Genomic DNA, 27,998 nt, shown 5'->3' with positions numbered 1-27,998 from the left:
CGCGCGTGCCGAGGCCGGCGCGGGGTCGCTTCCGGCGTGGCTGTCACGGTCCGGAAGGCAGGGCTTCCTCCCGCTGGCGAGTCGGGGCCTGGCGCGGGCCCGAGCGCGGCTGTCACAGCTCGGAGCGGGGGGCGACGCGCCTCGAATGGGCGCAGGGGCCTGGCTCGGGGAGCACGGGGGGCTGCGGTGGCCGCTGGCCTCGGCGTGGACGCCACGCTCTGCTCTCAGGCCCTGGGGACCCTGGACGGGGCCGGGATGGTGAAGGCGCCGACCCCCAAGCGCGCCCCGGGCGACCCCGCGGCTCAGCCAGGGCTCGTCAGGAAGCTAACGCAGAAGAAAAAAAAGAAGAAAAGATTCTGGCCAAATAAAGCGCGAGAAGTAAGCGAGAAACCGACAGGCGACCCCAAGGTTGTCGCGGTGCGACCTCCAAAGGCACCGGAAGACTTTTCCCAAAACTGGAAGGTACTGCAGGAGGTAAGACGAGAGGGGGTCCCCGCGATCCGCGCCGCTCATTCTGGAGCCGGGAGGAAGACTCGTGGGGCCCGAGGAGCGAGCGTGGGCGGGAGGCAGGCCCGCCGGAGGGAGCGCGCTCCCGCGCAGGCGCAGAGCAGGAAGCCGATTGCGAGGGTCCTGCCAAACGCAGGGCCTTTGAGAAGGTAATAGTTGAGGACAGCTGCCCTGGTTACCCAGGTCTTTAAATGGGCAGACGCTGCCCCGTTGTCTAGTACATGTTCTTATTTAACCCCGATGCCAACAGTGTGCTGTAGACCCGTTATCATCATTTTATAGATGAGAAAATGGGTCCAGAAAGGTTAAACAAATATTCCAGGATTGCAGCCCGATGGGCAGAGCCTAGAAGTCTGACGCTGGAATCCCTGCTCTCGAGGCCACATTGCACCTGCTCCCTTTCTCAGCATCCGTGGGCAGTATTTATGTAGAGGGTACTCAGCGCGATGCCCGTCCACGTGTCTCACTCATAAATTCTCCAGCCCTCACCTGGAGTAGCTGCTATTATTGCTGCTTTCTAAATGGGGAAATTGAGGCAGAGAGCTTAGGAACTTGGCCCAAGGTCACACAGCTAGTAAATGGCTCCTGGGGTACAGTCACACGTTAGGGCGTGAGGAAGTGCTCTCAGCTGCTGCTGACCTTCAGGGTCTCTTCCAGTTTTCTGGAGCCTGTTCCGGAGCCTGGGGGTGGACGAGAGAGCGCAGAGGAGAGCTGCCGGAGCCTCTTCACACGCCCCATTGACAGCTCAGGGCGGGAGACCTCGTGAGTCTTCTGTCTGGACAGATGGGACCGATGAAGTTCCCATGGGCAGCTGCAGGGCTCCGTCCGCCTTCCTCAGCTGTGTCTCCACCTCTTCCTCTCAAGAAAGGAAAACAAAATGGAATGGAAGGGGTGTTGATTGAAAGACCATGAGTTTTTTCTAGTTTGTACAAGAAAGTAGATCCTTGTGTTCTATAACTATTGCGGAACAGGTCAGTGGGAACCCACCTCATCACCTCTCGGCTGGTTGCCACGTGCCAGGGCCTCAGCGGCGGTTGAGGAGCGCCGAGCTGGGGGCTTGGGCCCGAGGAGGAGGTTTGAGGCTGGGAGACCCCAGAGAGCCCTCTCTGTGCCTGAGGCAGGGCTGCCAGCGGTTCTCCAGGCTCCACCAGTGGGACAAAATCTTTTCACGAACACACTTCTCACTCTCCTGAGACCCTCACAGCAGCAGCCAACCCAGAAATCGTAGAAGTGGTTTCTGTGCGCCATCTTGTTGGCCTGAGCTCTAAGGAAGCGACTTTAAGTGAACTCTGAACAGGCGACTTAGCATCCCCTCGGCTCAGAGCGAAGTAGTCTCTGCAGTCACTCAGCGGGTGTTCAGGATGTAGACTGTGGACCTGAAATTTTGTAGGAATGAGAAAGCAGGTGTCAAATTATGCATTGTAATGATACAAGCAAAATCAGTTCACAAGTGACTTAGAGATGAGAATGGAAAACGTTTTTTTCCAAACCTTTGGGAAATGAATTTCGGTGATGCGGATAGGAAGTACGTATAGATGTAATTGACGTGTGTATATCTACATGCACACGTAAGTTTTTCCTGTGTGATTTCCAAATTGTGTCGTGTATTTTATTTTGGGTCCCCTTAGCTGCTGAAACAAAAATCACAGGCCCCGGAAACGCCAGCTGTTGTCTCTCAGGATTCCAAACAGCACCCCGAAATCATCCAACGGAACGGAAAGGCAGAGCGAGATGAGACGGGGACAGGAAAGATGGCCCGGCAGGCCACAGGGGGCTCCGTGCCTCCGGGACCGCTGGTGAACAGGAAGGTGCCGGCACCTCCCACAAAGGCCAAAGGCGCAGAGAGCAACGAGAAAGGAACCAAGAAAAGGACAAATGGTGACATGTCTCCAAAACGAGGGGACCTCAAACATAAAAAGCGGAAAGCTAAGGAGGCCGCTGCAGCCTTGGCTCCAGCCCCGCCCACCGAGTAAGTACTGGCGGTCTCTGCCCGAGGGTCGGCCGTGGTGACTGGCGAGGCCTCCCTCCTCATCACTCAGAACAAAGTCACGGCGACTTAAGGCCTGTCTTCTTAAGGAGGCCGAGGCTGGTGGCCCTGCCTCGTCACCCTTTCCCGATGGTGTTGGGTTTTGCACTGTCTGTCCCCCCGGAGAGGAGGCACGGTGAGGGCAGGGCCTGCCTCGTGGCTGCTGCGCCCCGGGGGCCGGAGCGGGGCTGGGCGCTTGGGAGTCCCCAGTAAAGACTGGCGGAATGACAGGTGCCAAAGCCAGGAAGAGCCGGGTTTGTGAACGATTCCTGCATCTGGCCAGTTAGTTGGTTTGGGGCAAGTCCCTGACGTCCCCTGAGCCTCGCTCTGGTCCTCTGTGGTGTTGGGGGCGGGTCTGTGAGGTGCGAGGTGCTGACTCAGCACCTGGTGGCTACTCAACAAACGCTGTGACGGTCCCTGGCAAGGGGAGGACCGGGGCGCAGCGGCTGCCCCTGCGCGGCTCGGACGGAGGCGGCATGTGGCCGGGGTGTTCAGGACAGTCGCTGCAGGTCGTAGGGAAGAACAGTTTGGTGTGAGTGCCTGCCTCGTGTCACTGTGCCAGGCGTGCGCTCCGGGGACAGAGCAGTCCCAACAGCCCCCTCCATCTCGAGGCTGACAGTCGAGTAGGGGAGGCAGATGACAAACTGACACTACTTCAGTCGTTCCGTCAGTGTCAGGATGACAGTGACGGGGCAGCTGTGGGAGCGAACGGCAGAGGGGCGGGTCCCCCGGCGGGGTCGGGAGGAGGTCGCTGAGGAAGGGGCACTGCCGCTGACCCCGCGGGACGGGGCGGCGGGGGTGACCGAGCGCCAGCAGCCAGCGCGCCTCGGCGGGGCTCCCGCCTCCGTCTTGCAGCCAGAGCGTTCACCCGTCTCGCACATGTTTGACGGTAAATGTTTTCTAACTAAAACGAGAAGAGCCGAAAGGGAAGTGTCAGCCGGGTGAGATCGCGGGGCAGCGGGCGGCGCGGGCCCCGCCGCCGTGGCCCAGCCCGCCCCTCCCTGCCTTTCAGAGAAGACATCTGGTTTGATGACGTCGACCCGGCGGACATCGAAGCGGCCGTGGGCCCAGCGGCGGCCGCCGTAGCGAGGAGGCGGCTGGGGTGCCGTGAGCGCAGCGCCGCGCTGGTGAAGGAGCGGGCCTTCGGCGGGTACGCGGCGGGGCCTGCGCGGGCGGGGGCTGGGGCTCCTCCGCGCCCCGGGCCCCTGCCAGTGTCCCTGCGTCAGCATAGAGCTTGTCACGCTGCGGAGCGCGGGGGACGGGCGGGGAGCCGGTGCCGACCCCGGGGCCCCTCGGCGCTGCTTACCCGAGCCTCTGGCCCCCCTCAGCCTGACGAGGGCCTTAGCCCTGGACTGCGAGATGGTGGGCGTGGGCCCCGCGGGGGAGGACAGCGCCGCCGCCCGTGTGTCCATCGTCAACCAGTTCGGGAAGTGCGTCTACGACAAGTACGTCAAGCCGACCCAGCCGGTGACCGACTACAGGACAGCGGTCAGCGGGATCCGGCCGGAGAACCTCAAGCAGGGTGGGCCCACGCCGCCCGGGGGCCGCGGAGGGAGGAGCGGGAGGGGGCCCGTCCCCCCTTGGCGGTTCCCTGTCCTGAAGCGGGGACCGCAGCAGGTCCTGGCCAGCTCGCCTCCCCTGGGGCTATGGCTCCCAGGCGGCTCTCATGCCCGCCACGGCTTCGCCTTGGTGCCTCTGAGCCACATGACCCAAGGACCTGGACACTGGCCCTGGATGGCTTTGTGTCACTTGGCAGCAGGGACTGAGATGGAGTGTGTTTGAGGACCAGGAGGGAGCCGAGTGGGAGGCAGGGGACAAGTCATAGGGTCTTGATCTTTGTGACGACTGTGGGGAGCCGTGGGGTGGCCGTGAGCAGTGAGAGGCCTGGTCCGTCCCAGGTTCTAACAGGTCCCTCTGGCCGTGGTTTTCAGAGTAGACTCCAGGGTCAGGATGGTGACGTCCATGTCCACTGCAGAGACGCAGGCACCAGCCCTGTGCTTGAGGTGGAGTCAGCGGCCCTGGTGCCTCTGCCCGCCCCTAGGACAGGGACCACCCGAGAAGGCGTGGGGCTCCGGCCTGTCCTCTAGAACTGGCACTTGGCGGGGGCCTTCGTCCCTGGTGGTGGGTGGCAGGCCGGCCTTGTGGGTCCCTCTTTGGGCAGTGCGGGCCTGGGCATCGCCGAGCCCCACTCTGAAGCGGACCGGAGGCCCGAGCGGGGTGGCCTCCTGTCCCTGTCAGAGAGCGGCCCTGATGTGCGCGCCACTGAAAACCGATCCCCCGGGTTGATTTCAGGGGAAGAATTTGAAGTCGTCCAGAAGGAAGTGGCAGAGATGCTGAGGGGCCGGATTCTCGTGGGACACGCGCTGCACAACGACCTGAAGGTGTGGCCCCTCGCGCCCGCCGCCCGCGCCCCTTGTCTGCTTGCGCCTCGCGGTGGCTTCTCTGTCTTTGAGTGCGCCCGATGTCGGGGGCACCCGGAACAGGATCAGACGCCACGGACTGAGCTCTTCCCGTGTCCTGGGAGCAACGCCAGGCACTTCCCAGAATAGAGGCCTCGTTTGCCCCTCTGGGAGGTGTCTGGTGTCACATGGGTTTGGAGGGAGTAAACCGAGGCACCCTGTGCCGTGAGCCAGACCTGCTGCAGGTCCCACAGCGACAGCCCAGCCGCTGCCACGTCGCTTCCTGCACAGCCACCGGGCGTGTAGCGCCCAGCCCCCCACAGCTCGAGGGGCCACAGTGGTGTGCAGAGGTCTGTGCAGTGGGCAGAGAGGACCCGCCCGTCCTGGGGAGTCCCGCGGGGCAGGCAGGGGGAGACTGTCCGCACCGCGGAGCCCTCAGGTGTTTTGGGTGTGGCTTGGTGTCTTCATTGCCTTTGAAATAAACCTTGAACTATTAATGAGCTATTAATGCCCACTGTGGCCCAAGTCTTCTGGCCTCAGGGCGCCACCCTCCTGGAGGCCCCCCTCCCCCCCAGGCTGTGGGTGAGCTGTTAAAGCCGGTCCCCGCGGTCGGCCCGTAGCACAGGGACCGGCTGCTGGTTAAGCAGTGACGGTTCGTCCCCTCCCCCCCACACCGGTTTCAAGGTTTTATTTTTTTGAATGGCTCTCACTGTGGGGCATCATCTTGGCCCGGTGTGATGTGAGAATTTTTTTTCAGACGTTCTAATTGATATCAGCTCCCTTTTTAACTTTGTGTGTGTGTGTGTGTGTGTGTGTGTGTGTGTGTGTTGTATACTTAAATTCCTCGTGAGAGATCATTCAAAAAAAAGTTGCAGCTATAAACGAAAAATGCCAATGACCGTCGCTGTCTTTTCCTCTAGGTCCTGTTTCTGGATCACCCAAAAAAGAAGATTCGGGACACCCAGAAATACAAGCCTTTCAAGAGTCAGGTGAAGGTGCGTGATCAGCAGGCGGCCCCGCCTCGTCCGCTTCGCTCGTTCACGCGGCTGCTCTGGCCCCTGGTAGCCGACTTACGGCCCACAGGGGTTTTGTCCTGGCTTTGGCCTTCCTTTTAACCCTTGTAACAAAGAGAAATCTTAGAAGGAAAAGTAGAGGGCAGGTTATTTCCACCTCTGAACTCTGACGAGACCACTGATCACGGGTAAGAAGCCGTATCTGCCCCGGACGGTGCCAAGGGCAGGGCCTCCTGGGAGCTGAGCGGGAAGGCCCGGGGCCCTCAGTGCCGCAGGCGCTTCCAGTGCAGGTCCCTCGGGCTGGGGGGTGGGGGCTGGGGGGTGGGGGCAGCGCCTGCCCAGGCCCCCGCCCAGCCGCTGAGTGCTGTGCTCCCCGGGCAGAGTGGGAGGCCGTCTCTGAAGCTGCTGGCGGAGCGGATCCTGGGGGTCAGCGTGCAGCATGCAGAGCACTGTTCGGTGAGTGTCCTGGGGGGACAGCCCTTGGGGTTGGGGGCCGTCCCTGACCTGGCAGCAGACGCGGTGGGGCCTGGGCAACTTCTTTTTTAGGAGGTCATAGAAACCGGCATGGCGCAGCAGGCTGGCAGAGTGTTCAATTCTAAATGTTTAATTAACACAACACTAAACCGTGTCGTAATTGTTAGGAGAAAAAAGCCCTGGTCTAGACTGGAGGCCCTTTAGGACGATGTGACCCCAGCCAGCTGGCCCCCTTGGCCCTCCGTGACAGGCCTGGCGACGCCGCTGAGGAGTGCGGGCGCCTTCGGCCCCAGCCACCCCCGCGCTCTTCCTGCCCTGTCTGGTGCCCGGTGTGGGGCGCCGAGCCCCGCGCCCCTCCCCACCGCCCTCACGCCTGCTGTGGGCCGCGGCGCTCTCAAGGAGCACGGCTGTCCCTGCCCCGCTTTGGGCTCCTCCTGGAGTGGGGCGCCCGAGTCCCAGGAGCGCAGTGAGGGCCGCCGCCACTCGCCCAGTGTCCCGCGCTCAGGCGGCAGCTGCGACTGGCCAGCACGCGGCCATGCTTGTCACCTGCCGGGACAGTCACGGGGCGTTCGTGTCACCTAGATCCAGGATGCCCAGGCAGCAATGAGACTCTACGTCACGGTGAAGAAGGAGTGGGAGCGCACGGCCCGGGACCGACGCCCGGCTCCCGCCGCAGACCGCAGCGCCCAGGCGTAGCGGGGGCCCCGCTGCGGGGGCCGCCCCCCACCCCCCGCCCGCCACCTCGTGACAGTGGTGGCCAAGTCGCGGGACAGATGTGGTCTCCCCCGCGTAGCAACGAGACCGCGGCAGCCGGGCACAGGGCCCGCGCGCTGCCGAGAACGCCTTTCCTCTCATCTCTGATCGGACCTCGCCTTGCTGCCAGGGGAGCGGGCGCACGGGCCGGGCCGTCGCTGGGGGCTCGGGGACCTTTGTCCTGGGCTCGCCAGGCGCCGGGCGGTGGGGACCGATGTGGGGGTGCCTCGGACTCTGCACTTGGCCAAACCCCAGCGTCAGGACGGTAGTGGGGTCGTGCCTGCCCTGCGCCCTCAGCGTCCACGTGGTGGCCGGCTTTGCTGGGGACTCTCCCCTGGGTCTTCGGCGCCCTCCAGCGAGAAGGCCCCTTTCTCGCCATTGCTGTGGATGACGTAAAGAACTCAGCCAGACTGCAGGCGCCCAGCCCGGCGTCTGCAGGTAGCTCAGCCTCAGCCCCATTGAGGACCTCGGACTTATTTTCTGATAGCGGTGGTCCTTGCTCTCCCCAACCCCTTACTGCCCGCCAAGGTCACACTCAAGGTCAGAGTCCACAGTGTGGCCATGTCAGGCGCAGGTCGCCCCTGAGCATGGCAATGACAGTTATTTCCGAAGGTGGTGCCTCTTCTCGGCTAGGACGGGTGTGCCGACCTGGTGGTTTGAGCTGGGAAAGTGTGGGTTCCCATGGGCGGCCTGGCCTGGGGGTGTGAGATCTCCGAGAATGGGAGTGGGGTACAAGAAGCCCTGGGCTCTCCTGCGCCTCCTGACGGGGGCACACAGGTCCAAACCCCTTGAGGACGTTACTGAACATAAATGAGGTTTTTATTTGAGATGGAGCTGGTGGAGGTCCAGTTACTTGTTCAGAATGGTCTGGAAGAACCACTGTCAGGTGCTGCCACGTGACCCAGCTGGGGTGAGGTTCGTGTCAAGATCGTAGTGTCCAGCACCATTGTAGAATCCGCCGTACCCTCCGGAACTGGCCTTGGGCCTCAGTCGTCATGAAGAGTGAAGGCGACAGTCCTCCCTGAGCCCGGCCCCAGCCCAGAGGAGGACGCCCATCTGTCGCTGGGCAGTGCTGTGAGGTGCACGGCAGGACAGGAAGGGCGGGGGAGAGGGCAGGATGGGAGGTCAGGGCAGAGCCGACTGTCCCCTTGCAGAGCTGGGCGGCGTGGCCTCCTGCAGCCTCAGGATCACGCTCTCTGCGTAAGAGACCAGCTCCTGGAAGGAGACACGTCGGCCGCCATGTCCACAGGCAGCCCGGAGCCCATGACCAGTTACTTTCACGACAACCCACTCTTCTTTGACGAGGTCTGACGGCCCCTCCCCTTTAGGATTTAGACACAGCGATGTAGACTGGAAGAGTCATCAAACCCTACACACAGCACTCTGCACGCGCCCTGCTCCAGGCGCCTGGGCTCACTGCCACCCCGGCCAGCACTCACCAGGCTGGAGGTGAAGCGTTCCCTGATCTCCTGGACCAGCGGCTGGATGCCGTTGGACAACAGCTCAGACAGGATGTCCTCTGTGGGCAGAGCAGAGGGTCCTGAGGAACCCCAAGCCCCGCCAGCCTGATGCTTCCACAGTCCCCTGCTCGGTGTGTCTGGAGGCCAGTAGGCCGGGGCTGGGACCCGTCCCCTCGGGCTTAGCTTGGACAGCATTGCACCCAGCGGGTCAGGAGCCGGGTGCCACCCGCAGCCAGCCCGGGTCCTGATGCAGAGTGGGCATTCGCGTCACGAACAGGACATTCAGAGGGTTCCCTTCCCTTCTGCCGCCCAGAGCAGGGAGCAGGGTGCCTCCGGCTGGCTCCTGGGCGGGAGGGGGGGAAGGGGGGAGGGGTCGGTTCTCACGGTAGGAGGCCAGGTGGGCCAGCAGCAGGCACAGGTTCTCCACCACGCCCGGGTCGTCCCTGTGCCGCTGGTACGTCTCCTTGATGAGGGCGAGGCCGCTGCTGTCCTTCTCCGTCACCACCACCTGCAGCGCTGCCAGCTCTGGGGGTGCGGGCGGGGGGAGACAAGTCCGTTCCCGCAACCGTCCGCGCCCCGGTGTCTTCTGGGAAGTGCGGTGACGGCGGACTGAGTTCTTGAGGTTGTCGAGAGTGCAAAGTGCTTGGGACGGCATGGGAGGTGCCATGGGCTCCTGCAGCCTGGGGACCTCTGACCTCGCCATGGTCCCCTCTGCAAAGCTGACCACAGCATCCACTGACCTGTTTCCCCGTCCGCCCAGGCGGCAGAGGCTCCCGCGGGAGGCGGGGCTCAGCCAGTGGGCGAGGGAAGGCGCTGGGGGTGTTCCGAGGTACCCCTGCATCAGGGGTCAGGCCCTGCGCTCGACTGGGGGTGGGGGCCTGTGTGAGCAGTGCCCCGTGATGCCCCGCGACTGTTCATAGTGTCCTGGGGCCTGGGAAGCCAGCACGCAGGCCGGGTGCTGCACGTCCCACAGCAGGTGGCAAAGCCGCACTTCTCACCCAGACTCCAGCTCTGGGGTGCTGCTCACTGGGTTCTGGTGGCCCCGCTCCTCAGCTGAGCCGAGGCGCTTCCTTCCCGCCCTCAGGGCCCCAGCCTCCCCTGCTGCCGCACAACGACTGGCAGCTCGCCTCTGACACACACCTGTTGTCGCAGGACCTTGGACAGGCGGGGCAGCCCCGGAGCCCAGGGTGTCTGTCTGAGACGGAGACCCCGGCGTCCCTTTGTCCCTTTGGGGCCTCCCTCCCAGGCGTGGAGGAGGCCCTGCCCCCTTCCGGCTGCGCGGCAGACAGGCCTGGCTTTGGGACCTGACCTCAGGGGACTGGACCGCCCCACACACCAGCTGGCAGCCGGGCCAGTCCCCAGGCCCTGAGTGGCTGCAAAGGGTTATCGTGCTGTGAAGCGGGCACGGGGCCTGGCGCAGGACAGAAGTAACGGCAGAGTGCGATGCGGGTGGGGCTCGGAGACAGACCTGTCTCCTGGGCTGTCTTAACAAGCTATACCTGCAGGAGACCTGCGAGGACCTGCCGTGTGTTCACGACAGAGCCGGACAATCACAATGTAGCTTTAAGGGAAAAAGTACAGGAAACGTCTCCACGGCGACTTCCGGATGACGGCACCACAGATCGCTGTTCTTTTCCTTTTCTGAACTTGGGCTTCTGTTTCCGGTTTGTGGGCAGCGGGCAGGCAGCACCTGCTGGGTCTTCGCCCTCCCTCCCAGCAGCAGCCCGGGCCGCCCCCAGCCTCACCGGACACCTTCACGAGGTTGGCCAGCCCCCGGTAGGCGTTGTTCACCAGCAGGACGCGGTCCTGGCACAGACGCACGCTTCGCAGAAGCAGCACCACCACCTCCTCAAGCTGGTGCTCCCTGATGCAGCCTGCGGCAGGGCCGGGCCAGCCTCGTCACCGCCACCGAGGGGCGCGCGGCCCGCCCCTCCCAGCTCGCAGAGGCCCAGGCTGCTCACCGAGCAGCGACAGCAGCCAGAGGACCGCGCAGCCGGCTTCGGCCATCTCCACGTCCGTGGGGTAGGTGGCCAGCAGCTTGGTGACAACGACAGGGGCCTTCTCCAAGGGGGCGCTCACGATGATAGCCGAAACTAGGACAGGATGGAGGAAGCCCGAGTGCCTGCTGCACGCACGGCCCCCAACTCTGCCTCCCACCAAGGCCAAGAGGGCAGAAGCTATGGGGAGAGGTCAGGTGTCCTCAGGTGAGGCGATGACGGGGGCACAGCGGGGCTTTTCAGCCCACCAGTGAGGTGGTGCGGGTTCCCTGTGCCCTGAACTCTAGGCAGGACTCTTGGGGTTCCAGGGCTCCCCATGGCTGGGAGTCCTCTTTTTCATGGGCAAAACTACCACCCAGGTGCCATAGGGCCAAGATGGGGCCTGGGGGCCCGGCGCAGCCTGGGGCCCCTGGGGTAGGGTGCCAGTGCCACGGGGCACTCCTGAAAGCAGGGGCCGCGCGGAAAACCCCAGGATGCAGGGGCCGGAAGCCTCCCCGGGCGGGCACCGTCTGCGAGTGCCCAGCCCCCAGGACAGCTCCTGCCCTCCATCCTCTCCCCCTCCTGTCTCGTCCTCGGCTTCGGGGCTCTCAGAGGAGCCCTTCGTGGGCCACGGGTTGTCCTGAAGCGCTTGCCGGACAGGACGAGGCAGAGGGGCCCCCTCACCGTCCACCAGCAGGACCCAGAGCAGGCTCAGGCCGCTGACGCAGATGTCCCTGTTCCCGGAGAAGGTGTCCAGGTGTGCCAGGACGTGCTCGAACAGCCCAGCCTTCTGCAGCTCCTCTGCAGTGGGTCCTGCCGGGCGGGCCCTGGAGTTAGGACCGCGGAGAGCCCCTCCTCCACAAAGCCGTCCCCAAGCGCCACCTCCCCGCTCTGTTCTCAGGCACTGCAGTCCCGAACCTGCCACATGCCCGGGCCCTATGGTCTCATGCCCAGCGTGGGACCCAGAAACAAGTGGTCTGTCGCCTGGGCTGCCCGTCCCAGCACCTCCCATCCCACGGCTGGGCCGGGCCCAGGCTCTGCTGCTGTCCCTCCAGGGGCCTGGCCCTGCCCCTGCCCACTGCGGCCGGCCGCACAGCGGGCCTGAGCCTCTTGAGGTGGACTGCAAGGGTCTGTAAGGCCGTGGGCACTGCCCCTGTCCTCCACGCTGTCCCTGGCCCGGCGGCCCCCGCCTGCCCAGCGGGTTGCCTCGGAGGCCCAGGTACTCCATGAAAGGAAGGTGAGCGGGGCGGCAGGGGCGGCGAGGGCTCAACGGGAGGCGGCCGTCCGCGTGCGCCTGCACGGTGGCCCCTGGCGCCGTGGACGTCTGCAGAGTGAACGCGGAGGCCGAGCGAGGACGAGCGTGTGCAACGGGCCGACTGAAGGCCGTGCCCACCTGGCTGGGCCGGGGCAGACCCACCCTGGCTGCAGATGATGGACAGCAGAGTGTAGACCACGACCAGGAGCTGCTGGGCCTCGGGGTGGATCCGCACGATGCTCAGCAGGGCCAGGGTGACGGAGCTGTCACTTGGTAACTCGGCAGCTGGGTCCTTTGCCAGTGCTGCTCGGGCCAGGGGAGAAGCTTGGGGTTAACCCTCGAAGCTGGGGACCAGGGGTGGGGGTGCCCCCTCCCGGTGGGGGGCGGCGCCCCCACTTTGCATGAAGGAAGCTGAGGCTGGCCTCGTTCCCTCGGTACACAGTAGGTCTCCATAAGCGCTGGCTGCTCGGAGGACCGAAGGCCCCCGGCCCGCACTGCTGCCGAGGGGCACCGCGCAGCCAGTGCTGGTCTCTGAGACCCTCCCAGGCCCGTGCCAGGTGAACTCTGGGCATGCGCCGGGCGCAGCGCCCACCTTGGCCAAGGACGCGTAGCAGCAGGGAGCAGGCACACAGCTGGACGTCCAGGTTCCTCTCGTGCTGCTTCATGATGGCCACCAACTGGTCCACCAGCTCCATCGGCCACGGGATGCCTGGCAGGGCAGGTGGCAAGGTGCGGCTTGGGGTAGGAGCAAAGTGGGAGGGGGCATGGACCAGGCCGGGGGACCAGGCGCTGCTGGAGTCTGCAGGCCACGACACACGAGCCCGAGCCGGACGAGCGGGCAGTGGAGGAACACGGCCAGTTGCCACGCCGGCCGGGGGCCTCGTTCTCGCCCCAAGAGCCCCGCGAGTCGCCCCCACCGCGGTGCTCGCTGTGTAGAGGAGAACGCAGGCTCGCTGGCTTAGAACCCTGCGGAGGGTGGACGCCCGTGGCTGCCGCGGCTCCTCTGCCGGGCCCGGGGCCCGCACTGGGTAGCGGGTGAGAGGCAGTGGCGGGCAGCTGGGGCTCCGTCCCGTCCGCGGCCCTGCTCCCCTGCTGCTCCCCTGCTGCTCCCCTGCTGCTCCCCCTCGCCCGGCCTCTCTCCTCATCCGAAGAACATGGGGAGCGGGTCCCCCATCTCAGGCTCATGAGAATGACCAGGACAAAGGTGCCGGCACCCAAGAAGCCGAGCCAGGGCCCATCTGTCTCCAAACCTGTAGGAGGCAGGTGTGGCTCTGGGGCGGCAGGAACGGCCAGCGTGGGAAGGGGCCCGGCAGCGTCCCGCAGCCTCTCCAGGAAGGCCCCGTCCACCCTCTCCCACGCGCTCTGTGCTGCCCGCAGCGCCAGAGGGGGCTGGGGGGAAGGAGGACAGGGAGGGAAAGGCGCATGGCCAATGTGGGGGTTCTGCTGCCTTGTTGGGGGGCTGGGCCGGGGCCTCTGTAAGCTCTGGTGCCCCAGCCACTGGGACAGACCTGTGGAAGGACGGATGGTGGACAGTTGGATGGACAGACGTATATAGACAGAAGGATGGTGGGTGGGTGGGTGGGTAGATGGATGGAAGGATGGATAGTGGGCGGGTGGGTGGGTGGACGGATGGATGGACGGATGGACGGATAGTGGGCGGGTGGGTGAGTAAGCGAATGTCATGTTCAGGCTGGTGAGACGAAGGGTGAGTGGAGACGTTTTATGAAACCCCGTTTTTGCAAAATTAAAACGACTAATCCTCACGGACGGCAAATGCTGAGGAGAGAGGTGCTCACGCTAACTCCTAAAGGGACGCCGGTGCCTTTCTGGAGGGCAATCGGCAGTACCTGTGACGTCTGCACGCCCTGACAGGTGGGAGCTCATCCTACAGAAACAGTCACACAAGCGTGCACACACCCGGGGGCTCCGACTAGTGCTGTTCATAGCACCAGGAAGTCATCACGGTCACATGCCATGAATGGAGACTGGGGGTACGGGGTGTCTTCAGCGTTCTTTAAAATCGGTGGAGGGCGGCCACGAGAAACGGTGTGGATCCCAAGCCACCCCCCCTTCTCTGCTCGGTAAAAGCGACGTGGGGAGCGTTGCAGGCTGCCTGCTCGTGAAGATGTGGACCCCCGTGGGACTATGAAGTGGCCTCGGCGTGAGAGACACACTAGAGGGCTTGAACTGAGGGGCCAGGGTCTGCCCGGAGGAGCTAGGGGTGGCGCGTGGACTGGGTCTCTACCTAGCTGGTCGTCCGGCATCGCCAGGAGCTTGTTCATGGCCTTGACCTGGACTTCGGGCCGGCTGGAGCTCTGCATGACCTCTGCAGGAAGAGAGCGTGGGGAGGGGCCTGCCCAAGCGTCCACCTGACCTCATGGGCTCAGTGACCCCTCTGAGGGCCGGGGTACCTGAGGCCCGTTTGTGGGCACCACCTCACAAATCCACGTGATTGGGCAGAGGGAGCGCCCTGCCACCCCCACTTTCCAGGCCAAGCAACCTGCCCGGGGGCGAACCGGGGAGTCTTGGGGCACTGCCGCCCTCTGGCGAGGGTGGCCCAGAGCCCCGCCCCGACTCCTCCCCCTACCCCACCCTGGGCTCTGCAGGGCTCCTGCAGGGCCCAGCAGGGCCCTCTGGCCCTGAGTCCTGACAAACCACCCCCAGAAACGAGGTGCAGTCTTGGGGCGCACGCTGCAGACCCCGCATCCTACGGTAACCCTTCTGCCTGGGCACCACAAGAGTGCCTTACAGCAGCCCATAGGGTGGGTCCTGCTGTGACCCCGATTTTACGTGAGGAGCCTGAGGCTCAGAGGGGGTGCCCCATGCGAGGCCGCCCAGCTAATAGGTGACGGGCTCCGCCTGGACCCAACCGTCTGCCTCCAGAGCCCGTGACCGAGACACAGGGGCACTGAGGAGCTGGGGCCTTGTGAGTGCCCCTTCCCCAGAAACAGGGCGGAGGTGGCAGACGGGGCGCAGAGCCCCTCGTCACAGGCGGCCTGTGCAGGCAACCGCAGAGAGGGGTGGGGGGAGTGACAGCACGGGGACGGGGGCCCGGAGCTTCCCAGGAGCTTGAAATGGCCTCTGGGCCCTGGCATAGCTGTCGGGGGCGCGTCACTGTGCCCCAGCCGCGGGCACGCGGCGGAGACTGGCGCATGCGCCTCGGGGGCCTTGCGCCGGGCGGGCACTGCACCCGGTGATGGGCAGCGCCTCTGACTCAGGCCTGTGCGTCCAAGTTCAGGGATCTCTGCGGGGACGCGCCTGCCGCCCTGGGGTCACCGCCACGCCCGTCCAGTGCCCAGCACCATTCTGGGGAAGTGCTGCCGGCGGGCGAAGACCCCCGGCCACCGGAGCGGCTGTGCCCGGATGTGGACGCGCACCCGGGGAGTTCGGGGGACGCGGCGGGGAGGGCAGGCTGCGGCCCTCCGGAGCCGCGACACGGCGGCCGCACGGCGCCCTCCCCCTGGGGACCCCCGAGATCACCTAGGATGGTGGGCAGGCTGCCCTCCAGCAGCACCTCGGAGACGAAGGCGGGCACCTCCTGGCGGTGCAGCGGCAGCGCGGAGCTCAGGGCCCCGAGGCCGCTGCTCGAGAAGACGATGCGGGTCACGTCCCTGGAGAGAACGCAGGGCGGCTGGGCTCCCCCGCCTGGCGCCCGCAGCCCAGGGGTGGGCCTCGGGGCGGCCGCCGGACCCCACTGGGCAGCACCTCCCACGCCCCCCGCCGAGGGGGGTGGTGCTGAGCCCCGCGCTTCCGCCCGTGGGGGCCCCTTCCTCCGTGAAAAGACAGGAAAATCAGGCTTTGCAGCTGCATTGCTATAAGGGCCAACATGACCCAGGCTGGAGTCATTGTTACAGATTCTTTTTTTGTTCCTGGTTTTAAAATAAATTAGAATTAGTACATTTCCGGGTGCTGGGCCGGGCCTCGCGCGCCTCCCGCGCCTGACGGACAAGTGGGCCCTGTCGGCGCCGGACCCCGAGCACCGGAGACGCTGGCGTGGGCAGCCGGGGCTGGAAACGCCCGCGGTCCTGGCCGAGTCGGGGTGGGCGTGACCTCGGAGCCCGCTGTGGCCTTGGCTCGCCAAGCGGCCACACGGGCGGACGTGGAGGTGACAAACGTGCAAGATGGACCGCAAGGCTCCCCGCGGCCCAGGACGGGGCTCACCTGACTGTTATGCGCGCCGAGGGGTCAGGCTGGAGCATCTGGGGCAGAAGGGCACTGAACGTCTTTGCCTGCGGGATCCGCCGCCCCTGCATGGTGCTCAGGACGCCCCTCAGGCCGCCCGGGACACTCCGGATGGACTTGCGCAGCAGCATGGCCTCCGAGGCCTGCAGGAAGATGGGGTGCGGGCGGCTCCTTGGGTTCCCTCGGCTAGAGGAAACTGGGCCCCAGCCCCGGGCGGAGGGCTGTGCCAGACTCCGGGGTGGCTGTGAGGGGAGCGGGGGGGGGGGGGGGGGGGGGGGGGGGGGAGAAGGCGCGGCCGCCGCGAGGCCCCTGAACCCCATGGCCCTTCTCCGCCTGTGGGCGGCTCAGCTGGGTGGGGCGGAGGGCGTTAGAGCCCCTCCCCCCACTGCTGGTCGTGTCAGGCAGGCCCTGGGCCTCATCCCAGGTCCAGCCCCAGCTGGTAAGAGTCTGGGGTGTCCGGGGGAGGGTGGGGACTGTTGGGGCCCGCCTGTGCTTGCCCGTGGGCCGGGGGACACCGGCCTGGCCAACTCACTTCTCCCAGCTCTCTCGCCTGCATGTCGGGACTCTGAAGCCACAAAGCTCAACCTCCCAGCCTCCCGCAGCCAGGGGACCAGGGGCCACGCAGCCCTTTGTTCTGCCCCTCTCCTTGCTGCCCACGGGCGGTGGTCCAGGCCCCAGGCATGCTCAGGAATCCCCGCCACACCAGCCTGGGCCCCTGGGGGACAAGCAGCGCTGTGTGTTCAGGCCCACGGGAGTCCACTGTCCACTGCTTGCAGCTAAATGCATCCCTGACGCCAACGGGCAGAGCATGGCCCAGATCCCACCCTGGGCGGCCGAACGCGTGAAGTCGGGTCTCCTCCTCCACAAGGGGCAGTGAGGACACCGGAGACTGCTGTTAGGGCCGGACGCACCCGCAGGTTTGAGCACCCCACCACGGTCCCCACCACCAGGCCAGGGCTCCGCAGGCAAGGTGCTGGGGAGGGGGTGCGGGTCCTCCAGCAGTGGGGGCTGGGGGCCTCTGCACAGCTCCGCCCGCTGTGGAGGCCCAGGGCAAGCACAGGGTGGAGGAAAATGGGGTGAGGTGGGCAGGGCTGGCTCCCTGGGGACACGGGGAGTGGGGTCGGGGTGCCGCAGCTCACGTCCAGGAAGGAGCAGCTGACCATGTCGAGAATGATGCAGCCCAGGGACCAGATGTCAGCTTTCTTGCTGAAGGAGAAGTTGAGGGCTTCGGGGGCCATCCAGGACTTCTGAACGGGGTCTGTGGGCCGGAGAAGGTGGGGGCGCGTGAGTCCTGTGCTCCCTGGGGACGCAGCGGCTCGTACAATGAGCCCTTCGTCATGCTGCTCGGGGGAGGTCGGGACGGGCTACCCGTGTGGGGACAGGAAGCCCCTGGTCAACAAGACCCTGGCGCCTGGCCTTCGGCCGCTGAGGCCGCCCATCCAGGCAGACGCCTGCCAGGCTGGTGTCCGTGTCCACTGTGGCCGCAGAGGCAGTTGGGAGATGCGTGTGGCCGGGAGGCTAAAATCTGCCTCCTCCTTAAACATCGTGCCCCTCTAAGTGTCAGGACCTTGAGGCAAAGTCGTTCCACCCTCGTTTCTAAACCTGAACCCCAGACAAGGGGCCAACCAAGCAGGGGCCTCGGTCCGGCTCTGTGAGTCTGCGGCAGGTCTCAGGCAGTGGCCCCTCGGGACTTCCATTACGCAGCCAAACAGCAAAGGGGTGGACTTTAAGGACCCCCGCCATCCACGCGGCCAGTAGATCTACCCGCCGCCCGCCCGTCACCCCTCCGCACCCCTCCGTCCACCCATGCCTCGTGCAGCAGCGGCGCCGGCGCCACCACATCTGGCACCCAGGGGCGGGAGTCCCCCCCCTGCCCCCCCCTGCCCACACCCTCCATCCCCGAGGGCTGTTACAGGCTAGAAGCCCGGCCCCCTTTGCCTCGTTGACGTTGACGGAGAAGTCACCTCCACTCGCTCTGCCCCTACCACGTCCTGGGGGCGTTTAGGGCTCAGTGAAGTAATCCAAGCCAGGTCAGGTCCTGGCACCCAAGAGCCTCCCGTCCCTACGGGGCAGTTTCTTCCCTCTGAGAGTTTTCTTCTCCCTTCATTGAGGTCAGCATTTTCTGGGTGTCCTTCAGACCCTGCATGCCACCCCTCTCACCATGGTGGTAGTCCTGCTTGGGTACAGTCCAGGCTAGGGTTCTCTTTGGAGCCCACAGAAGCCCAGGGGTGTCTGTGGGGACCTTCCAAGCAAGGACAGGCTTGCTGTTGCCTTGTGCCAGCCCTCTGGACTCTAGGAGCCTCTGGTGTTGGGGAAACGGCCCTTCCCCCGCTGCCCCCCCACCCCCCGCCGCCCACAGCCCCGCGGCCAGGGAGGACCCCGGCCACCTTCTTCTGCACGGATGTTCCACTTGGCTTTGTGGGTCATCAGCACTTCGGAGCTCAGGTCTTGCAGTTTGCAGTGGTTGCTGCTGACCAGGGCGATGTTGGACGGCTTGAGGTTCCTGAAACCACGACGGGGGGCTCTGCTCCAGCCGCCCCTCGCCCCCGCCCCACCTGGCAGCTCTTGCCCCCTCTCCTCAGTAAACGCCCCTTCGCGGGACTCTCTAGGCTTGTCGCTTCCTGTAAGCAGGAGGGGACGCTCGGCTATTCTAGTTTAAAGCGAACGAGGAGGAAACCACACAGCTCTCCTGCACTCCGGGTCTGAGCCCTTCTGCGTGGGAACAGGTGACATCCGCTGACGTCACCACCAAGTCCCGGGCACGTCCTTCCCGAGGTCCACGTGGCTTCTGTCCTTGAGATGGGACACCGACCCGATCTGGACGATCCGAAGCCCTTCCCAGAGCCCCAGAGCCGAGACCGTGGGTTCCAGCGTGGGCCGCAGGACTGCAGGCTGGCGCGGCCATGCCCCCGGCGTGACCTCCCGTCCTGGGTGGGCTGGTGCCTGCTTCCTGCCCTTGCACTCACGCCAGCCCCCCGGCCAGCTCGCACCTCACAGCTGCGTGGTGCAGGTGAACCCCTGGAAGTCCCTTGTTGGGGGGCATTCTCCGTGAGCCTTGGAGGTGCTCTGGGCGGGTGCACACCCTCATCCTGGCTGTGCGGACCGCACCTCCCTCCCTCGGTCCCGCCCACGGGCAATGATGCCCAAGGGGACGTGGTGCTTTCCTCCTGAAGCAGCCTGGCCCCCTGGTCACCTGTGGATGATGTCCAGTTGGTGCAGGTAATCCAGAGCGTCCAACACCTGGCCCAGCATGATCTGCAACCACTGGGGAGAGAGCAAGAGGTGCGCACTAGAGCCCCCCAGGCCCCCCGTGACCACTCAAAGGAGCCGCGGGGATCCCTCTGCATGTTGAGAGGGGCCTGAAGCTAGGCAAGAGCTCAGCGCCCCTGCAAAAAGCGTCTGCTTCGGGCTCCTTCGACAGTGAAATCACAGCCGGCCCTGGTCTCTGAGGTCACACCCCTGTCTCTGTACTGGAGACCCTGGATGCCCAGGGCTCTGGTCCCCAGCCCCACCCCTGTGGCCTTGCGGATGTCAGAGAGCGTGAAGTCTTCAGGGCCGACTTGGGGCTTGCCGCTTATGTCATTAGAATAAAGACTCGAGAGAGAACATTCTGGAAGCATTTCATGTCAGAAACAAGATTCAGCCGGTTTCCAGGCAGTGGTTTTCAAACGGTGTTCCTCAGAGCCCTGGACTCCTCCCTGGGGTGTTGGAGAGGGGTGAGGGGCAGGAGCCCGGGCCGCCTCCCACTCCACCTTCCACCAACCCCCGCCCCCCGCCCCCTGGTCAGATACACTTTATTTACTGGGTTTCTGAGAACATTTGTGCTTGAAAGGGTCCCATCCCGCACAGAAAGTCTGAAACCCTCTCGGGGCCTGCCTTCGAGGCCCAAGGCCCACCGGACGAAGGCCAGCCGAGCAAAAGCAGGCACCGTCCCCGGAGGTGGGCTGCAGCCCTAAACGTGCAAGGAGGTGACAACCCCGCTCAGGAAACACCCGCAACGGGCCTCGAAGGCACCACCGAGAAGCGCTGACACGCCCGCTGTGCACAGCGAAGGCCTCCGCCCACCAACGGCCCGGTTCAGGAAGGGAACGGGCCGGCCACAGGCGGCGGGGGCACTGTGGGTGCTGGTGTCCAGGACGTGTAAAGAACAGGCACAGCCAGTCGGAGTGGACACACACCCGGGGTTTAACGGACAGGCTCCGAGGAAACACAGGAAAGTCCCAGACAGCCACGGTTACCCGAGACCTGGCCGCTAGAATTAAAATGTCACTTTGCATTTGAAGAAAAAGGCCGGACACGCTCAGGTGTTGGCCAGTGGGACCGGAACCGACCCGCGTGGCTGGGAGTGAAGCCCGGGTCCATCGAGCCGGCCTGGGGACTGTCGGGAAGGTCTGCGGACGCCACACCCACCCCCGCGCCACCACCCGCCCACTCCACGCCCCGGCACTTGACCGGGAAACATGAGCGTTAGGTCCACCGAAAAGAAACGCGCCTAGCAATGCTCGTGGCCGCCTCAGTCGTCCTGGCCCTAAACTGGAGGCCGCCCACAGGCTCAGCGCCGGGCGAGCTCCGAGGCGCAGGTGTGGCCACGCGACGCTGCGGAACTGGCCCCGGGAAGGGACGGCTTCCTGGCATGCGGACGGGGCGGGTGGGCCCCAGAGGCGCCCGGACACGCGTGAGACACGCAACACGAACACGCACGCCGAGCGAGCCCGGTGCGCCTCGGCACCAAGGTCCTGACCCCCGGGCACCGGCCGCGTTCTGGGGACGCGCCCGACCCGGGGACGCAGCGCGAGCGGGCGACCGCGTGAACGCGCCGGCGTGCGGGTCCCGCCACGCGGGTACCGGCACCACATGGATCCCGCCACGCGGATCCCGCCACACGGATCCCGCCACACGGATCCCGCCACGCGGATCCCGCCACGCCGGTGCAAGGGGAAGGGACGGCCGGCCCCCGGCGACCCGGCCCTCGCTCCGCCCCTGCCCTGTCCCCGCTGCGAGGCTCCTGACGTCGCCAGGTCCGGCTGGTCCCCAGGCCCGGCGTCCTAGAGCCTGTCTTACCTCAGAGTCGATGACCGTCTTTTCCGCTCTCTTCGTCTCGATGACCTTCTGGAAGCTTCCCGTGCTGTAGTCCATCACCAGGCACAGGAACAGAGAGGAGATCTGCTGGGGACGCGAGGCCCCTCAGCAGTGGGACGTGCCCCCGGCTCTTCCGTGTCTCCTCGAGAGCCTTCGTGGGGACGAGCCCCCGACAGGCGGGTCCTGCTCACACCTCCAGCCTCTTCGGTCCTCTCCCGCCCGCCCCAGCTGCAGCCACGCGATGTCACCTGGACCTCTCAGAGGCTGCACGGGCCTCCTGGCCACCGCGTACGCAGACCCTACGCCGGGGCCCCGAGCCGCCATGCGGATGGCCGCTCGTCCTCAGGGCTCCGCCCACGCCCCGGCCTCCCTCTGAGGAGCCACGAAGGGGACCCCAGCAGACCAGGTCTGGGGCCTCAACCCCGCCTTCCGTCCCACAGCGAAATGTCCTCCTGGCTTTTCCGTGTTTCCTTGAGAGCATTAGGGGGTGGTCAGAAAATATTTGGGGTGCCTGCAGTGACGACCCCTCCCCAAGGCTTTCCTTGGAGCCTAGCCAAACGGGAGGATACGTGTCTGAAGGGGACCCTCCGCTCTCGCTCAGAGCCTTGGTTGTCGGCCCCAGATGGGCACCAATGTGGAGGTCCGATTAGGGTCTGACACTCGGGCTTCCTTTGCCGCCAGTTCCCGCCACTTGACACCCTCCCCTCCCGGGTCCTTGTGAAGACAAGAAGTTGTACAGCCCATGGGACGAAGCGCAGGGTTTGGGGGTCGCGAGGCCCAGATAGGCCCCCACTCAGCCGTTACGAGCCGTGTGGCCTTGGCGAGCTCCTTAGCCACCCTGAGCCCCCGGGAGCTGAGGACAGTGCTTCCCACCCTACAGATGTCCCGGGACCTGAGGATGACTGGGCAGCCCGGTAGCAAACTCTGTGGGAGCCGCAAAAGCCTGGGGTGCAGAGGCCCCGGACACCTGGTGCCAGATGAGCGGGGAAGGCCAGGGACCAGCTCCCTGACATCAGCTCCGGCCAGGGAAGTCACCCCACTACGCCCTCCCCACACCTGAGGGCCGGACTCACTGAGCCCTTGGTGCAGGACGAGCTCAGGAGGAGAAGGCTCTGGATGCTGGAGCCACACCCAAGGGCCTCGCCTCGGGTGCGCCTCACGCCCATGAGTCCCGGGCAGGCTCTTGTTCCTCTGGGCCTGTCAGCCCCTCCCCTCTGAGCCTGAGGCGGGGCTCACATGGGCTGACACCCAGGGAGCCCCCACTGCCACAGGAGGGCTTACGATGGCGCGTGGGGGTGCTCTGTGCTCGGTCCCCTGTTCCCGCAGCCGCCAAGCGCCAGCGGCCCGCAGGTGTGGGCTTGGACCCACCTGGCCATTCCAGATGATGAACAGCTCCCGGTAGAAGGCGATGTGGTCGTGCCGGAGCTTCAGCAGCGGCAGCAGCTGCGGGCACCAGAGCAGAGGAAAGGGACGTCTGGGGAACGCGGTTCTCGCGGCAAAAACGCCCGTCTCCAGCTCTGAGCGGGGCAGGGGGCAGGGAGCAGCCGCGAGGAGAGCGCGCGGCCTGGTCAGAAGCCAGGCCGCGGTCCTGTGTCCCGCACGCGCTGGCGGTGCTGGGGCGGAGGACCAACCTCCCCGCCTCTGCGCCTCCCGGCCTCACGTGAAACCGAAACCCGTGACCATGGCACATCCGCCTCACCGGGGGGTCGTGAGGACCGAGGGGCCGGACGCAGGCAAAGTGCCAGGCGTATAGGAAAGAGAGCCCGGCGAGGGCCGGCTGGAGAGGGCGGCGTGGCCAAGGGGCGGGGGGATGCCGATGTGCCCAGGCCCACCTGGCCTTCTGCCCCAGGGCCCCGCCCCCAGCAGAAAGCGCTTTGAGAAGAGATGCCCCTGGGCAGCAGACACAGCGACCTTAGCGGCCAAGAGCCAGAAGGAGGCCGCCCGTGTGGAGGGGGCAGGGAAGCCGGTCGCCTAGGGATGGAGGGAAGGGACCACGAGAAGCCGGGGAGGGTGTGGGGCTACAGGTGTGCCCTCCTTCACTTTGTCAGATGCGGCCACCCCCGTGCGTCAGTCACGCCGTGGACTGAACAGCTGTTTGCTGGCAAGGGTCGAGAAAGCCGGCCATTCCGGAAAGAAGACACACGAGCGGCCATCGGGAGGGAGGGCAGGATCTGGCTTCATGTGAAATCCGAGAAAGCAAAGCAAACCGCTCAGAGCCTCCGCCTGGCTAGCGAGCGAAGCGCACGCGGCCGGCGTGCCAGGCACGTCGCGTAGGATGCCACCGTCACTCCGACGGGCAGAGTAAGGAATGCGAAACAGTTCACATTTTTTGTCACATGAGTCTGTATTTTCCAAATTTTCTGCTGTAGTTAATACTTTTATAATTGAGGGAAAAAAGTATTTTAAAAGATAATTACTGGTAGAATAGCCTAGGGTCCTGTAATCTATATTTATACTTTATCTTCTCTGAGAACCGAAATTCTAAGTCATCAGCATCCCGATTTAGAAATGAGTGTTTGAGCACAGACTCCTCGATGACCTGGGGGCGTCTGGGTGCAGCGCGCAGAGCGAGAGCAGGTTCTGGCCCTCCCCACCTCCGCCCGGGTCCCACCAGGCACACCGTGGGAGGCCGCAGGACAGCGGCTGCGTGTTCTGCCCCGTCCCCACCCAGAGTTACCTCCTCCAGAGCCTCATTGGCATTATGATCATCGATGCATTCCACCTGCAGGGCACAAGAGCACTGGCTCAGTAAACACCATCTCCACCACCATCATCACCATCAACACCACCATCAACACCACCACCATCACCATCATCAACACCACCATTAACACCACCACCATCACCATCATCAACACCACCATTAACACCACCACCATCATCACCACCAACACCACCACCATCATCACCATCACCACCATCAACACCACCATCATCACCACCATCAACACCACCATCACCACCATCATCACCACCATCAACACCATCAACACCATCATCACCACCATCAACACCACCACCAGCACCATCATTATTCACCAGTAGTGCTGGGCTCCTACCATTCATGTCCCACCACATGGCACCAGAGAGGGCCTGGAGCTGTTCCTAAGGCGGGATCCACACATACTTTGAGCAACGAAAATACATTTGCTCGTGCTGCAAGGGTGAGTATAGGCTAGCATAATACGAATTCCAAGCAGTAATTAGGGGATCCGTCTAAAAAGCAGAAAAGCACATAACGTGTTGGCCCCAGGGCCAAACGCCTCTGCTCTGGTCGGCAAAGTCTCAACCTCAGCACTGCATTCCTTGTCCAAATGGGGAAGATTGTCCCCGTCGTCACGTCTACCACCAGGTCCTGACCCAGAACTTCCGCTCACAAGACTCACACGTGAACTCCTACAATCGGGGCGGCTGCAGACAGGAGTGCGGCCAGCGAGCTGCTCCCAGAGCCCGTGAGGACCGGACGGGGCAGCGCGCGGGGCCCGCCCGCCTCCCCTCCTCCTGTTTCCAGGGGGCTCGTGCTTAGGCTAATTTGGCTAGAGCATCCTGAAAGCCTTAAAAAGGTCACATCTTTTGACCTACAAATCCCACCCCTAGACATTTATTCCAAGGGAATCATGGATCCTCAAAAAAATTAACCGCGAGGTTATCAGAGTCGTTTACACAGAGCGAAAACACAGAGAAGCAGCCACGCGCTTGCAGCACGTGAGAGGCCGCACTGGGGCAGTCACAGCACACTGAGCCACCGGAGCCAGGAGAGGAGGAAGCCGTGTCGGTGGCGAAAATAGTGCCCACAGTACACCGAGTGGGAACGAGAACAGTATCAGCTTCGACGCCATTCTCGTGAAAACAGAGAAGTGTACAAACGTTCAGACTGCAAGGGTACACCACCTGCACCCCACCTCTGTGTTTCGGAAAGACCAATTGACTTTTTAAAAAGCTCCTCGATTACCCAGAATGCAGTCAGCTGGTCCTCCCGAGGCCCACAGGGCTGTCCCCACAGCCGGTGGGCAATGGAGCAGGAGGCGGGGAAGCTCTCCAAGCTGGGCCGTCTCGGGTAGAGATCGCTGAGCTGCCCGCGGACAGGAGGCCTGGCGGGGCAGAAGGGCCCCTGCGGTGGCCACCAGCGCGGCCATCCGCCTGCACAGTCAGCCCCGATCCCGTCGTATCCCGGCCATCGCTGCAGCCCACGAGCGGGTGCCAGGGACTCTTTAGAGGCAGCTCTCTTCCCCTAGACCCTCGGTTCAACGGGGCCTCCTGGACTTGAAGGCTGTCCCCCTGCACATCTGCACCCCACCCTGCCCTGCCAGCCCTGAGGAGGAGGCAGAGGAAGGCCCGAGGGCCTGCTGTCCTACCCTGAGCCCTGTGTGACACTGGGTGAGGCCTGGTCCCCCCACGGCCTGTCTTCTCTTTGGTGAAATCGGCAGCCTGAATTCAAATCATCTTGGGAACTGTGTGATACCGGCTAGCCTGCTGCCTCCTGGAACCTCCCTGTCCTTGCCTGGAAAGCGGGGTCATGGCTCCTGCTTTGCTGGGTTGGTGGAGGGTTAAATGAGATGGCGCCTTGCCGAGCGGGTGGCAGCTACGTGTGGCCGCGTTTGCTGGCAGGGTGGAAACGAGCATTTCTTCTCCATGGAGATGAGCGCCATCCGTGCAGGGACGCCCGAATCGCCTCACACCACCCCTACGTCTACCCTCGACCGACTCGCCATGTGACTGCTGGCAGAGAGTCACCCGGCTGTCGCATCGGAAAAAGCTTTCCTGAATGTGGGGATGGCGAGCGTGCGTTTGGGGGAACCACTCGCACCGGGGTGCCAGAGGCACGGCTGCTTACCTGCTTTATCACAAGCTTTACTCTGGTTTTTATCTCCTCCACTACCAGGTTCACCCCCAAGGCCCCAGGAGTCAGCTGTTCCAGAATCTACCAGCAAGAAGGAAGGAAGCTTCAGGAAACACACACGTCTTCTCATTCTCCAAAGTACGCCCGGCTCCCCAGCCACCTCTGGTCCTTCGAACTTCCCTGTGGCTGCGGGCAGAGCACGCATCTCCGCCCTGGTTCGCAGACTTAAGAAATGGCCCAGAAGGCTGAGGAGCCCTATGAAGGTGGAGCCCGAGCCAGTCTCTTTGGGGCTGGCTCTGGAGCTCTTCCCATCACCCCGTGCCCCGTCTCCACGCTGCGGCAAGGACTGGCGAGCATCCAGGAGTCAGCGAAGGATTTGTTCACTTTCTCCTGCCCCCTACAATCCCAACTTCCGGCACCCACCTCCAAACTGGGTAACCAGACAAGAAAGAAGCTGGGTAATAACTGGCGTGATCATAGGCACAGCCGTGCACATATCCGGCTCTGCACCGAGCACTTCGCATGGTCAGCACCACTGCCATCTCCACGTCCAGATTAGAGGAAACTGAGGTGCAGGGAGCTGGGTCCTCGCCTGACCCTAGAGCCTGTGCATTGAGCCAACGCGGCAGAGATGGCCGCCATGCCCTCTATTGGGGGTATGGGTAAGGATGGACGACGATATTACCTTTATCAGAGGATGGAGAAAGGGGGCAGGATGCAGAGGAGGGATGTCGGGGATGGAACTGTGGGTCAAGGGACTCTTGGAGTCCAGAAAAGTTTCAGGACTCTGTAATCCAGTCCCTGTGGGGGGGCCTGAATCCTGCTCAGAAAATACAATGCCTCTGAGCAGTTTAAGCTGGTGTAAGAATGCACATGCTTTGGCCTCTTAAGCAGCAAATTAACCAGTAAAACACGCCCATCTCAGATCAAGACTTTCCTAAAAAAGTAACGTTGCTTTCAAGATCCTCTGGCCACCAGAACGCATCTGCTTCTTTCTCCACTAGCTGGCTCCCCTGTAGCTCTCCCACACAAGTGGAATCCTCACAGAGTGAGAAAAATCTGATTTACAAATTATTTTCAGGTTGATGACATTTTTACGAAGGCCGAATCTAACATTTAATAAAGGTGGCATATTATGTATAGAAGCATTTAATTAAACATTTATTCATCTTTATTTTGCAGCTTTCCTTTTGTGAAATTTTCAGGTCCTACACGTTTTCACAGGCCCTGGGAAAGGCCCAAGTCCCCTTACCCGATACAACTGACAGGGTGTTTAAGGAGCAGGGGGCTCCTGATTATGAATTCTGGATGATCTAGGGTGTCCTGTCTCCACGGTCCCAAGCCCATGGACCCATGAGTAAGAAGGATGGAGTTGTCTTCCACCCTCGAACACTCAGGCAAATGGGGCTGGAGAGTTCTTAACTCTATCACTTTAGAGATGGGTGAACTGAGGTCCAAACAGGCAAATGGCACCCAGGAAGTCGCCTTTGGAGATATCCGAGGTCAACCTACGAGCTAGAGGCAGTCACTGACCAGAACACGGGTTCCCTGCCTCCTTATGGTAGGACCTGGGTCCCGGCCACCTCTCGACCGGTGTGACCGTTAAACCAGCAGAGGGCTGGGAGTGGCGGCAGGAGGTACAGGTCCCCGGCTCGCCCTAGACCTTAGGCCCTCATCGCCCACGCCTCCCGGCCAGGGGGTACAACTTGGCACCTGGTACTTTTCCATAATGACTCCTGGCTTCCCTCTCCCTCGGTTGGGCGCTGGGGGTGCGCCCCTAGTCTGGGCTTGCGGCCGGACCCTCCACTGAGCATGCTCAGTAGGAGCTGCGTCCGAGAGAATACCCCATCCCCCACCCCGGCGGCGCTCCCCAGGTGTGTCTGCTTGACCCGTGATCCTCCCTGCCCAAACGGTGTCCGCCGGAGAACCCCGGCGCGCCTCCCGCTTGCGCGCCCGCCAGGCGGAGTCCTAGAAGAGCGCGATGGGCGGGGCCTCGAGTGCAGCGGGCGGGGCGCGGTGGTGGGCGGGGCCTGC

The 27,998-nt window shown here is 63.9% G+C and overlaps 2 protein-coding genes across 4 annotated transcripts; one reads left to right on the top strand and one right to left on the bottom strand.

Moving 5' to 3' along the window:
- Positions 1–24: 24 nt before the first annotated feature.
- REXO4 (REX4 homolog, 3'-5' exonuclease) lies at positions 25–7,999 on the top strand. The gene is made up of 8 exons (XM_016153009.2): positions 25–474; positions 2,136–2,476; positions 3,546–3,683; positions 3,862–4,055; positions 4,826–4,914; positions 5,853–5,927; positions 6,327–6,401; positions 7,002–7,999. The coding sequence occupies exons 1-8, from the start codon at positions 256–258 to the stop codon at positions 7,113–7,115; spliced, it is 1,245 nt and encodes a 414-aa protein (XP_016008495.2). The 5' UTR covers positions 25–255; the 3' UTR covers positions 7,116–7,999.
- Positions 6,534–27,805, bottom strand: STKLD1 (serine/threonine kinase like domain containing 1). 3 transcript variants are annotated; one of them, XM_016153008.2, is made up of 19 exons: positions 27,678–27,805; positions 25,959–26,045; positions 23,802–23,846; positions 22,493–22,567; positions 21,107–21,208; positions 19,239–19,309; positions 18,433–18,548; positions 17,185–17,303; positions 16,025–16,188; positions 15,344–15,474; positions 14,109–14,189; positions 12,456–12,572; positions 12,026–12,166; positions 11,293–11,421; positions 10,594–10,725; positions 10,378–10,506; positions 9,017–9,157; positions 8,612–8,691; positions 6,534–8,387 (listed from the first exon to the last, which is right to left on the bottom strand). In XM_016153008.2, exons 1-19 carry the CDS (start codon positions 27,690–27,692, stop codon positions 8,298–8,300), a joined length of 1,965 nt encoding a protein of 654 aa, XP_016008494.2. In that variant the 5' UTR covers positions 27,693–27,805; the 3' UTR covers positions 6,534–8,297. The 3 variants fall into 3 exon arrangements, with proteins under 3 accessions (XP_016008494.2, XP_036074098.1, XP_036074099.1); XM_036218205.1 differs by adding an exon at positions 24,184–24,340 and having other exon boundaries at positions 6,534–8,691; positions 25,959–27,804; XM_036218206.1 differs by lacking the exons at positions 25,959–26,045; positions 27,678–27,805 and adding an exon at positions 24,184–24,570 and having other exon boundaries at positions 6,534–8,691.
- Positions 27,806–27,998: the final 193 nt, after the last annotated feature.

The sequence above is a fragment of the Rousettus aegyptiacus genome, unplaced genomic scaffold, assembly GCF_014176215.1.
Source record: "Rousettus aegyptiacus isolate mRouAeg1 unplaced genomic scaffold, mRouAeg1.p scaffold_m13_p_3, whole genome shotgun sequence".
NCBI lineage: Eukaryota > Metazoa > Chordata > Mammalia > Chiroptera > Pteropodidae > Rousettus > Rousettus aegyptiacus.
This window is presented reverse-complemented; position numbering and strand designations above follow the sequence as displayed.

Bases quoted from the DNA above. Each gene is read 5' to 3' on its own strand.
- STKLD1 (XM_016153008.2), bottom strand. The intron at 23,847-25,958 runs GTAAGCAGCCGT...TGTGCCCTGCAG, and splicing joins TAAAGCTTGTGATAAAGCAG to GTGGAATGCATCGATGATCA. The intron at 19,310-21,106 runs GTAAGACAGGCT...CTCTCTCCCCAG, and splicing joins AGACGGTCATCGACTCTGAG to TGGTTGCAGATCATGCTGGG.
- REXO4 (XM_016153009.2), top strand. From the start codon at position 256: ATGGTGAAGGCGCCGACCCCCAAGCGCGCCCCGGGCGACCCCGCGGCT. The intron at 475-2,135 runs GTAAGACGAGAG...GGGTCCCCTTAG, and splicing joins ACTGGAAGGTACTGCAGGAG to CTGCTGAAACAAAAATCACA. The intron at 4,915-5,852 runs GTGTGGCCCCTC...CTTTTCCTCTAG, and splicing joins CGCTGCACAACGACCTGAAG to GTCCTGTTTCTGGATCACCC.